Source organism: Danio rerio, chromosome 1 (assembly GCF_049306965.1).
Source record: "Danio rerio strain Tuebingen ecotype United States chromosome 1, GRCz12tu, whole genome shotgun sequence".
In the NCBI taxonomy this organism is placed as follows: domain Eukaryota; kingdom Metazoa; phylum Chordata; class Actinopteri; order Cypriniformes; family Danionidae; genus Danio; species Danio rerio.
Window position 1 is genome coordinate 12,064,798 of NC_133176.1, and position 13,267 is coordinate 12,078,064.

At 33.8% G+C, this 13,267-nt stretch overlaps 1 protein-coding gene across 3 annotated transcripts; it reads right to left on the reverse strand.

Moving 5' to 3' along the window:
• Nucleotides 1–338: 338 nt before the first annotated feature.
• si:dkey-31e10.6p (si:dkey-31e10.6, pseudogene) lies at nucleotides 339–9,648 on the reverse strand. Of its 3 annotated transcripts, none has more exons than XM_073949365.1 (5): nucleotides 9,014–9,648; nucleotides 8,586–8,921; nucleotides 3,799–4,098; nucleotides 3,506–3,604; nucleotides 339–1,623 (listed from the first exon to the last, which is right to left on the reverse strand). In XM_073949365.1, the coding sequence occupies exons 1-5, from the start codon at nucleotides 9,051–9,053 to the stop codon at nucleotides 1,589–1,591; spliced, it is 810 nt and encodes a 269-aa protein (XP_073805466.1). In that variant the 5' UTR covers nucleotides 9,054–9,648; the 3' UTR covers nucleotides 339–1,588. The 3 variants fall into 3 exon arrangements, with proteins under 3 accessions (XP_073805466.1, XP_073805467.1, XP_073805465.1); XM_073949366.1 differs by having other exon boundaries at nucleotides 3,963–4,098; nucleotides 9,014–9,149; XM_073949364.1 differs by lacking the exon at nucleotides 339–1,623 and having other exon boundaries at nucleotides 3,347–3,604; nucleotides 9,014–9,146.
• Nucleotides 9,649–13,267: the final 3,619 nt, after the last annotated feature.

A 13,267-nucleotide genomic window follows, 5' to 3' on the forward strand; every position in this document is an offset into this window, starting at 1 on the left:
TTTGTTATTGAATATCAGTTTACTGTTTAGATTATAAATTATATGAACAACATATAAATCTGACTTGTTTTACTGCAAATACAGGAATTCACAGTAATAAAATATAAGGTTATCTATAGTAGTTTTTCCAGTAAATAGAAAAGATAAACCAACAAGCATTTTACTGTTTTACAACTATTATAAACCAACTACAGTGTATTTATGACTGAAGGCAGAGGAATTTGGCTCCAGCAAGCATTTGTATTGCAGAGAATTACAGAAAGATGACCTGTGATTTTGCTGAAAAGCATGTCAGTGTATTGTAGATCAGCAAATAAGCGAACCTTCAAGTTGGTATAACATTTATGAGTTTCAAATTTTAATGTTTGGCTTGAGCATTACAAAATTCACATCTAGTAAAACAAGGTAACAAACCATGGCAAAACTGCACACAGTAAACAAACCACAAAAGCACAACAAATAAAAGTATAAACAAAGTGTTCACACGCCAAAAAATAAATAATACAAAAAGGACAAAAAGAAGTCATCCTACATTCATAAAGTGCAGAATTTACAGTAGACAATGTTTGTGGATGCACAGGGTGAATTTGTGCAAACATCTGCGACATGGTGTCTTATTGGTTAGCCTCAAAGTGAGAAGGTTGCAGAGTCGAGTCCCGGCTGGGCCAGTTGGCATTTCCATGTGGAGTTTACATGTTTTCCCTGTGTTGGTGTTGGGTTTCCTCCGGGTCCTCCAGTTTCCCCCACAGTCCAAAGACATATGCTAAAGGTGAATTGAATAAACTAAATTGACCATAGTGTGTGCATGTGAATGTGATAGTGTGTAGGTGTTTCCAATACTGGTGTGCGGCTGAAAGGGCATCGACTGCGTAAAAGATATGCTGGAACAGTTGGTGGTTCATTCCACTGTGGCGACCTCAAAAATAGAGACTAAGCCGAAGGAAAATGAATGAATAAACAATAGGCTAGTGTTTCTCAAGCACGTTCATGGAGGACCACCAGCTCTGCACATTTCTCATTTCTCCTTAACCAAACACACCTGATTGAGATCTTCAGCACATTAGCAGAGACAGAAAGCCCTGTAATGGGTGTGACAGACAAAGGAGACATCTAAAGCTGCGGTCACGCTGCACTTTTCGCCCCATAGACTTCGATGAATATGTATGCCAATGCAACAGAACAAGCTTGAGCGTCAAGTTTCATAGTTTGATGCGTTGCAAAGTTTAAGCACAGTGAACTCTGACCTGTGAAATTACATCACGTGATTGCGTGAGACCAATTGAAGAATAAAACATGACCTCTCTGTACAGAAATGTAAAATATGGACCAATCGCTTGCTTTTTGTAATGTCTAATTATCTATTTATTCCCGCGCCTTTACGACAGAATTTCATATGCTCAAACTCTAGTGACCGTGACATAAATCATGCTGTGTTGGTGGTGCTCCAGGAAAGTGGTTGAGAAACACTGCATTAGGCCACAATTGATAGCTTATGCACGAATGTAAACAAAGTGACTGTCATAACAGATGAGGAATGTAGCATCAGAAAAGCCTGACAGTTTGAATAAAGTGGAAGCTGAGCAGCAGTTCATGCTGCACATTCAGATTTCACATTTTTTAACTCTGTAAAAAAATAAAATAAAAAAAGAGAAAGAAAACAAGTTAATACCGTGTGTTTTCATCTGGAAAAACTGTTTTGTTTTTCCCCATTGGTTTATATTGTATGCTTTTTATCGATTTATTTACTTTCAGACATGTGTATGATTTATTTTATGATGTTGTTTTATATTGTTAACTTTTGATAAAGCAAAATTCTCAGGTGATATTAAATGGAGCAATGACATTTTCACAGTATTTATAATATATTTTTTTCTGGAGAAAATGTATTTTATTTTGGCTGGTATTTAACAATTAAAAAAATGTTAAGGTCAATATTAGAGCTGCACAATATTGAAAAGATCTGATATTGCGGTATTTTATTTTTCTGAAATAAATATTGCGTCATGAATAGTTTCACAAGATGGTTTGAATAACACTATTTGATGGTTTTCTGGGAAGCAGTGTTGCCAGATTGGGCGGTTTTGAATTTGATTGTGTGGGTAAAATTTAGCATAGGTGGGTTGACAAAATTTGGGGGGTTTTAAAAAGTAATTTTTTTTATGCAACTTATTTAACAAAACATAACTGTGTGCCCCTACTCCATTCAGTTAGTAGTGACCAGCGCATAGCGCAAACACTTTTATCGATAATTTTTTCCCCAATTGACAGCAAGAACAAACATTGAAGTGTTGTGTGATTGACAAGCAGCACCTAATTATGTTCAACAGAATTTAAAACACCAAATGGGATGAATTTATACCTCATTTCAAAAGTAAACATACTCTAATAGGTAGTGCAATCTACACAACAATAAATGCCTTGTGTGGGTGAGAGGGGGCAGTGTTTCAATGCTGTGGTTAAGTGACTGCTGGTGTTGGTTGCTGTATGGTTAAAAATGATGTCAGTCAAAGTAACTAGCTTAATTTCAATTAATATGAATTAAAATTAAATAAAATATTAATAGAATATTTTGTGTGTTTTGTGTGTGTGTGTTTGGGCAGGTTTGGGCTGGAAAAAGTCACCTATATCTGGCAACACTGCTGGGCAGTGTAACAGTTTATCCAGGTACAGAAATTGAATAATCATAATGCAAAAAAAGCTTGACTTACTTTGTTTTATCTCATTTCTAGTTCAAATCTAAAAAAAAAAAAAAAAAAAAAAAAAAAAAAACTAAAAATAAAGAGTAAAATATATTTTAAAAAGTAAAAATTTTGTTTAGTTTTCACTGTCAAAAGAAATAAGTGAAAAGTAAGAGTTTTTCCCTTAAAACAAGTTAAATTATCTGCCAGTGGAGTAAGTGAAAAAATGTTCTTTTTGCTTTGAAGTGTAGATATTTGGACTAGAAACAGGACACAAACTCTAAGAAAGAAATGTTTTTTTGCATAAATCTTATAAAGTTCATATAAATATGGGGATTAAATACAATTCTGCAGCTCCTGGTCAACTATAATTTAGACTCATTGGATTGCATAGAGCATTGCATATCTTTGCGATGTGACTATTGCGGACACTCACATTGCAATATCAATGGTGAAATGATATATTGTGCAGCCCTAGTTAAAATTATTAGCCCCCTTAATCAATATTTTGGATTTGCTACAGAACAAACCATTGTTATAAAATGACTTGCCTTAAGCTGAATACTAACATCTGGAAAATTATCTAGTAAAATAGTATGTACTGTCATCATGACAAAGATAAAAGAAACCATTTTTTAGAAATGAGTTATTAAAACTATTGTTTAGAAATGTGTTGGAAAAATATAATATCTCTTTTAAACAAAACTTGGGGAAACATGTAATACTGAATATTAATCCCCCCAAAATAAGAAATCAAGTTAATATATTTATATAACAATGCTATTCTTTACATGACAAAAAAGTGGTCCTAATATTTGGCAGCTTACCCTTTAACTTGGTGTGAAGAATGATGGCAATAATGACGATACTGATGATTACTACAATCAACACCGGAATTGTGTAATTTCTTAATGTAACACTGTTCTCTGTGAAAAAAAAATGTTGTAATTATTTATACAAAACAGCATGCCACTGAAAAATATGTGCATGTGTTGTTTTACTTTAATTCTAAAATAAAAAAATGCCCCTGTTTGCTTATGTACTGCAAATATAAGCCCATACAGTTTTTAAATCTACAACCACATCAACACTCAAACACTTCAAAGTCATATTAAGTTACCTTTATGTTCTGTTTGTGATACCACAATTGTTTTGCTCCTATCAATGTCGTCACTCTGAGCCAAACACTCCACGTACTTGCCATGAAACTGGGATAGTGGAAGTGTGATGTTGCTTGTAACGGTGGTTGAGCTGTCTTTGTTGTAGGTTGTGAAATCATCTGACCTGAAGTGCTTCAGCTCTTGTTCTCTGGATTTCCACTGGATTGTTGGAGCTGGTTTACCAGTGGCTGAACATGAAACCACAACTTCTGTGTCAGAAGTGTCTGCAGGATTTACTGCCGCTGTTATTTCCGAGATACCTGGAAAATACCAGCAACAAATTGAATTGTGTAGAACAAAAAAACATTTAAAAAGAAATAAAAGCTGAACTCTTATAATAGTTTTGAGTGTAAAAGTAATGCATTCAGAGGTCAAACTTAATTAACTTGATCAATTAGTGTGTATTTTGTTTAGTAGCATTAAAAATAAACATAAATTCTGTATTAAGGGTTGGGGTTTTCCTTTGCACTCTTGAAATGTTCAAGTACAGATGACCCTGTTGTTAAAATTACTCCTCTCGCATACAGAGGTCGGAGAACAAAACTGAAACGCCCGAATTCAGACCACAATAATTCATTAGTATGGTGTAGGGCAGGGGTTCTCAATCTAGGTCCTGGAGTTCTGGAGTCCTGCAGATTTTAGCTCCAATCCCAATCAGACACACCTGGGCTAGCTAATCAAGCTCTTACCAGGCTTTCTAGAAACATCCTTCCAGGTGTGTTGAGGTAAGTAATGCAGCTAAAATCTACAGGACACCGAATATTGAGAACCCCTAGTGTAGGGCCACCTTTTGTGGCCAATACAGCATCAATTCCTCTTAGGGATGACAGATACAAGTCCTGCACAGTGGCTAGAGGAATTTTAAGCCATTCTTCTTGCAGAATAGTGGTCAGGTCACTGCATGATGCTGGTAGAGAAAAACATTTCCTGATTTGTTTCTTCAAAACACCCCAATGTGGCTCAATATTATTTGGATCTGGTGAATGTGCAGGCCATGGGAAATGTTCACCTTCAGTTTAATGTTCATTAAACCACTCTGTGAAATGGCCACCAGGCTGTTCAAATTTAACCATGAAACCTCCAACACTAAATTGGCCAGTGTTTCAGTTTCATTGTCCAACCCTAGATGTGGGAGACTAGACCTAGACTCCGTATCTTCAGGAGTACAAACACAATCCTGTTGTCCAACATTGTTGTTTTTTCAGTATGTCAATTATGCGGTATGTAATATCTACGACTACTCTTATCAATAACATTTCTGTGCTTTACATGGGGACAATAACAGTATTCTTTACTAAAACTTGCTCTTTAAAACCTGTGTGAGCCATGAAAATCACACCCCGTCTGGCACAACTAAACACATTGGCACCTACTTATTGGGACATTACTTCAAAAATGGCTACAAAAACTGTTTAATTTGTTTAATTTGATCCTTTGAAACTGTAAATGTCTAATAAAATGCACAGTATACACTAAACCATCTTACCCTAGAGTTATTATATTACAGGCTGCTGAAAATCCTGAAAGCCCCTTTCATTTTTCTGAAATTGGAAACTGAATGGAAAGCTTCAGTTACGTTTTGAGCAGAGTTTGTTGATCCAATGAGGTACTTTTCCATTCCTAGATGGATCTCTTTGCACCTTCTGATTCATTATTTATCAGTTTGGGCTCATTTGTATTATAATAGATGAAACAGCTTGTTTTTCCACCTAAACAACATTAACTGTGCATAGGCTCCGCTTCCTACACTTAAATGAACAATTAAGACATTGGAGCTAGCTGTCTTACAGAAGTCTGTCTTTATTTCCAGCTTGTCTATGAAAGCTGCCTGATTTTGTATAAAGGATGCAGAGAATTAGCTATTCTGTAATCAAATGATTATTTATTTGGCAACTAGAGCTTCTAATGGCAGCTGCAGTGACACAATGACTTTTCCAACAGGCTCTTCATTTAGAAAGTGGGACTTATTCAGAGAACTGTGAAGCATCTTTTGTATTGTGTCTAAAACATGTAATTGTTCTAATGTGGATCAAATTTAGCATGAAGGTTTCAGGTGTAATCTAATTTAGTTTTTTAAATAAATGTCACATCTTTGTCTTTTCTGAATGTTTTTTTGAATTTATATACCTCTAAAACTTTAATAAAAGCTTAGTATTTAGTTTGAAGGTTGTCCAAAACCTTAAAGTCTTTTGAGTATGGTGAAATCTGGTGGCCTATGATTGTATACAAATCTAATAATTGAAAAAAATATCTTTAGACAGTAAATTGTAATAGTTTTCAGTGGCATTTTGGGGGTCAGGGGGAATGGGGTTGTATGTGTAAGTAAGTGTTTGACACATTGAGTATGTTTGTACATTTTTGGACAAATTAAAATTAAGCTTTTCATTTTATTGGAAAAAAAAAAAAGTAACACAGTGGCTTAGTGGTTAGCACTGTCACCTCACAGCAAGAAGTTTGACTCCTGGCTGGGCCAGTTGGCATTTCTGTGTGGAGTTTGCATGTTCTCCTTGTGTTCAGGTGGATTGTCTCTGGGTGCTCCGGTTTCCCCCACAGTCCAAAGACATGCACTATAGGTGAATTGAATAGACAAAATTGGCCATAGTGTAAGTGTGTGAATGAGTGTGTATGGGTGTATGAGAGTCCTCTTTTTTCATGTGTTCAGATGGTAAACTTATAACTAGCCAAGTTGTGGGCAGCCCATATTAAGGAGTCTATGTAAAGAAAAAAAAAAAAGCTACAATAGATAATTTTGCCTTAATAAAAAAAAAAAAAAAAAAAAGTTCCTCTAGGACGGGGGTCAAAGTGTTTTTTGGACACACTTCTGCTTAATCTCCATGCATCATCTACATCTTAACCGTTTAACTGCCTGCTATACCAAATGGTTGACTATATTTTGACTGTTTTAAATAATGGTTTACACTACACAGAATTGTTGGTTTACAAAAATTAAATAATGAAAATAATAACAAATCGAACATAATCCTGTTGCAATACTACACTTGATTTTGATTTTAAAATATTAATAAAAAAGAAAGAAAACATGTTTAATGAGAAATATTTTATGGCATACATAAAAATATTAAATGATTTAGTGTTAAAAATGTTTTATTTTGAATACATTTTTAAATAAATTGATCTTACACTTCACATTTTCACAGGCTTAAAAGTTATCAAAAAGTGTTAATCGTGTTTTTATGAGGTCTTAAATTTTGTTCAAGTGTTGTCCAAAGTGTTTGAACCCAAAAAAGCGTAAATATATTTACTTTTCTCCTAATATTAACAATGGCTTACTCGATCCACACCATTGGTTTGGGCCTGGGCTCATCTGGGTAATGTCACGTAATTTGCAACAAACGCAGGAAGGTTATGTGACGCTCTACACATGTAGCAAAACCATAGATCAAAACAGATGGCAAAATGAGAAAATGTAAGTTTGTGTACCCCTGGTTGTTGAAAGACAAGTTTAAACAGTGGAAAACAACCGAATAATAAATTCTTTTAAGCTTTTGTTTCTTCCGAGCTTAACTAAGTTCTGCTGCACGGTTGTGCTCCATTGATTTATTTTACTAAAACCGCTTATTAACGACTATTTGTTTAGTTGAAGGTCTGATACTGATTTGAACTTGAAGTGGTGATGAGGTCTTAAATATTCTGAAAAAATATAATTTTTTTTTTTTTTTAAGTTTTGAATTTTAAAGTTTTGAAATTACCTTTAGGATTCCTGCATATACCCTGTTTCAGATTTTTCATAATATATGTATTAATTCCGGTACTTTTATTATAAAGCGACATATCAACCATTTGCTAGAGCTTGATATTTTAGAAATTATGGGATGTGCTGAAAACAAATGCATTGAGTGTGTTAACTAGCAACATTAGGAGTTGCAATCCAAAAAAATTTTTCTTGGTGGAGTAGTTAAAGGGTTAAATTAAACATGCTTGTCCATCACTTCAATGCTTTATTCTAAAGTGCCCTTGGTCATGGCCAGTTTTGAGCACTTGAGTTTGGAATGACCCTTTAATATGGCAGCCATATTTATTCTCACTCCCAAGTGCCATTTGGTGGTGGATTTATTCCTTTCAGAAAGAGTAATATTGTACATTTACAAAGTCTCTGACTCCTAAAGTTACTGCTTTTTACTCCAGTGTGTATAACTCAGGGTAGTTTTACTTCTGTAAGTAATTTCCGTAATGCTATGGCTATTAATAAAATGCTTTCAAAGGTAAAGCTACATTAAAATGGATAGTTCACTCAAAAATGAAAATGTACCCACTATTTACTTATCCTCAATTGGTTTCAAACCTTTATGGGTTTCTTTCTTCTGTTGAATACAAAAAAAAGGCATGGTTACAGATGTAGCCATTGACATCCATAGTAGGAAATACAAATACTGTGGAAGCCGATGGTTACAGGTTTCCAGCTTCTACAAAATATCTTCTCTGGTGTTTAACAGAAGAAATAAACTCAAACAGGTTTGGAGCTGGTTAAAATGAAGAAAATAATAATGACAGAACTTTTTAATTTTTGGGTGAACCATCCCTTTAAGTCAAAGTCTTGACTATTTAAAGCTATATTAAACATTTCCATTGTTATTACACTGGAAAAAGATTGAGTTCACATGCAAAGTATTTTAACCAATAACATAAATATCAAACCACTGTTCCTGCCAAAGGAAATAATGTGTTTAAAACACGTGGCAACCTGTGGCTATACTGGCATACTCTTGGTATTGAGCGTTTAACCTACCTTTAACGGTGATGCACAAGGTTTCTCGTTTGGGTCCTGTTGGATACACTTTAAAGGAACAAATGTAGCAAGCCTCATCCTCAAATGTTGTGTTTTTTATCTCAATAGTTGTTGAATTAAATGATGCTTGGAAAATTATTTTTCCGACAAAGTCCTCATCCACATTATCCTTGAAGCGCTCGCTGAACGTGGCCAGAGTGTGTACATCCTGCGCACGCACCCGCTGCCACGTCACCTGTTTGACGCCTGACACGAACGGCAGGATACAAGAGAGAGAAGCATCCTGACCAAACACAACAGCCGTGTCACCTCGTGCCACAATTTCCAAAGGATAAGCTGTGGAATACAAAACAAATCCATAATGTATTAAAGCTTTCACCATCTCCAGCAGTTTTAGTAGCCATTTAAGTTAAATGTCAATTACAAACCTCCTCTGAGCAAAGCTAAAGCGATTAGAAGATGCAGCATGTCTAACCTCTTCTGGTATGAGTCTGAACTGATAGATTATTTTTGGATGTTCTCTACATATCATGGGTTTTCCCAAAAACCTTTCCTCATAAACAGGGGAATTTGAGTTTGGACTCGTTTTTTCACATTTTAATTGTGAAAGACAATTCTCACAGATATTTAAAGAATTTAGAAATTATTGTGATTGTGATGAAGTTTTTATGGTGCAAATTCTTTAATAAAAATGTATTCATCAGAATAGAAAATCAGAATTCATTGAATATGTTTTGCATAATTATGTTCAATATTTTACAAGATTAAAACATCAGCACTAAGATACAATTCAGTCAGTAATTACATTTATTTATAAAAAATAATTTAAAGGATGCATTGAATTATTCAGACAAGACAGTAAAGGCATTTATAATGTAACAAAATTAGTAATCAAAGAATCTAGAAAACACAAACACACAATACTTTAACCAGCACTTTAATACTTAAACACACACAATACTTTAACCACTGCTGTGTAAATAATAATAAAATATATGTTTCCTAAAGCAGCAAGTCATCATGTTTACTGAAAACCATACTGATTACTAAAGCATCACATGACTCTGATGACTGGAATTTAATGAAATTTCAGCTTTTACATCACATCAGCATGTGTCAGTGTCACATCAGTATGTTTTTAGTCATCAATTAAAAAAAGAACAGTTGTTTTAAATGGCAATAATTATCCAAAATATTACTATTTTACAATCAAAAAATCATATCTGCATGAAACAATAATTATGTAACAAACTGTGAAGTGTCAAAAAAGCGTTAGCTGTCAAACCTAGATTAGTTCTAAGTAGTGAGAGTATACTGTTTACTCTTTAACATACTTGTATTTTTAACTCTAGTAGGTGTGTGTGTGTGTGTGTGTGTGTGTGTGTGTGTGTGTGTGTGTACGTGTTTTTGTGACATATCAGGACACAAATCTGTATAATGACATGGGTATGACACAGGTATTACAAAAAGGAGGTGAAATATGAGGACATTGGTGACGTCCTCATTTCTCAAAATGCTTATAAATCACACTGAATGAGTTTAATCAGAGAGTAAAGCTGCACACAGTCTCCTGTGATGGTTGGGTTTAGGGGTGGGGTGGGGTGAGGGCAATACAATATACAGTTTGGACAGTATAAAATGAATGGAAACCTATGTAATGTCCCCACTTTTCACAAAAACAAACATGTGTGTGTGTGTGTGTGTGTGTGTGTGTGTGTGTGTGTGTGTGTGTGCGCTGTATAACGTTTGGTGATTCCTGGCAGTGCTATCCAGTACTTTCCAAAGAAGCGTAAACACTTGACAATAGCTAAGCACTTTCGCTTTCATTTTACAGCAAGTCCCGCTGAAAAGTATTGTGTATCCATATTACACTTTATTTTCACTATTGCGGCATTTACGCGTTTGACCACATTTACCAACAATGTAAAATGCTGTAAATGAAAACTTTGACATCCTGTTTAACTTACCTCATACATTTCGCAATGAAACCAGACGACTGCTCTCATACTGCAAGGAAGTTAGACTGAAATAGAGCAATGAGAAATGAAAGCTGACTACTCGACGTCGAGGGTCATAACCAATGGTCATAACTCACAAGTAACTCATCACTCATGCTCAAAACATCCGGTTCCTTCTTCAGATGTACATATCAAATTAGATTTTATTTTCAAAATAAAAGTCGGAAACTCTTTCACGACTGTTGCGTCGAATAACTTGGATCTGATTGTATTGTTAAAATATATTTATAATTTGCGATAAGTTTAATTTAATATGTTTATAATGTTACTTATTTATGCGACTTAAATTACAATTAAATAAAAAATTACAAGGGAAAACCTAGATATATTTAAACATTTTATGGCTCCTTATTACCGTTGTTTTTTTTTTTTTTTTAACAATTTTACAATAAAAAACAACATTTGTTAACTAAAATTGTATGTTTATAGTTTGTAATAAATTTGAATAAAATATTTCTGTTATTTAATATGTTTATGATGCTGCTCATAAGACTGTAACATTCCTAATTGTTTAAATATTACTAGGGGGGGAACCATGGGGATATTTAAACCTTTAATGGCTATTGACTTATTATTATCTTTGCTGTTATTATATTTTTATAATTTTACAATAAAAACCAACATTTATTTACTAAATGCATATCAACAGATGTTTACTTTGCCAGAGACAACTTATCTGGAACATTAAAATAAGGATGAAATTATTATAAATCATTAAGTTTCTACATCTTTTTTTTTTTTTTTTTTTACTTATGATATTGATTCAGGAGCAATTATAGCCTTCATTCAGCCGAGTCATTTGTTTTCCCCGCAGTTACAGAAATTACACGAGAGTCAAAAAATACATGAGTTAGTGTTTATTTACTGTTATCAGCGGGGAAGTTTAGACCACACTTAAAAAATAAACCTAAAAATTCCAACGTATTACAGCCAAACAACCACCACACATATCACATTCCTAACACATGGTGTATGCAAATTTAGGGATTGTTTAATTTCCAGAAAGTTGTAGGACTTTGCTTTTCATATCAGGTGAAATGCAAATGACTTCTCATTATTTTCTCATTTATATAAAATTCTGAGCTGTCATCAGCCTTTAGTGAGCTCAGGCCATTTTTATGACAGACCACTGTTCCCATTTCAGATATTTTGGGTTCAATGCAATGAAATCCTATTCAGTGAATTTAACAATGGATTTAATTAGTGCAATTAAATTAACAATTTGGCAACTCATTTATTTTCTTTTCAGCTTAGTCATTTTATTAATCAGGGCCAATTTAGCTTATTCAATTCACCTGTACCACATGCACCTAGAGGAAACCCATGTGAAGATGGGGTAAACATGCAAACTTCACATAGAAATGCCAACTGACCTAGCCGAGGCTCCAATTTGGCAACTCTAATATTTAATTAATTCATTCCTAATTAATAACTTAAATTAAATAACTCAACTTAACTCATATCAGGTGGTTTATTCTATGGTGACCCCTGATGAATAGGGCACTAAGCTGAAGGAAAAAGAATGCATGAACATTTCACATCACATTGATTTATCAGTCATGTGTTTTTACGTTGCAAATTGTTATTAATGTTTTAAGTCAGTTTAATTGATGTATTTAATTACTTAATATAATTTGTAATTTGATCTTGAACTTTTGAACTTTTTTAAAAAATCAGGCAGCAACACCCTGCTTACAGTGTAAATTTCCCCAAGACAAATTTTCACATAGAATTGTTTTAAAATTGTTTTATTTTCTAACTTGCTTAAGTCTAATAAAAGGAAATTGTGTGTTATGCACATTATTTCTAATGATTGAAATCCAAATAAGCATGGTACTAAAAAAAATTACAATAGTTGAATATAGATTTTCATGCAAAATATCAAAATAACAAAGTACTTCCTTCCTTACTTACGCCGTTTGTATAGAAATTTATATTTAGCCGCACCATGTTGGTGTCAACCTTGAGGACAAGGACATACACACATACACTAACAGACAATTTAGCTTACCCAGTAAACCTAAAGCACGTCTTTAGACTTGTGGAGGAAACCAGAGCACCCGAAGGAAACCCATGCAAACTCCATACAGAAATGCCAACTGACGAGCCGTGAGCACAAACCATTGACCTTCTTGCTGTGAGGTGATTGCGCCACCCTGTCGCCCAAAATAACACAGTAAGGCTACTAAAATACTTTGTCAAATGTAGAAATTAAATATGGCTAATTAACTGGTAAACAAATAAGAAAAAAACACTTTAAAAACATTGCATGCAATTTCCCTTATTTCAAAATGTAAACACTAAAAGCACTTGCTGCTCCACATTTGTCTATTTAATCCTGCTAGATAGGGATCTGTGATAATGCCTGGAATTAATAAACTCATAAATAAATTAATATTTGTTTGTTTACATAAATATTCATAAAAATACAGAAAGAAAGAAAGAAAGAAAGAAAGAAAAAGAAAGAAAGAAAGAAAGAAAGAAAGAAAGAAAGAAAGAAAGAAAGAAAGAAAGAAAGAAAGAAAGAAAGAAAGAGAAAGAAAGAAAGACTAACTGGAATAACATAATCCATAAATTAAAAATAATTCTAAACAATTAATTAAAATTTATTAAGATTCGATAAGTCAAAGGAATCATCTTAAATTTAAATTTTGGGGGAAAATG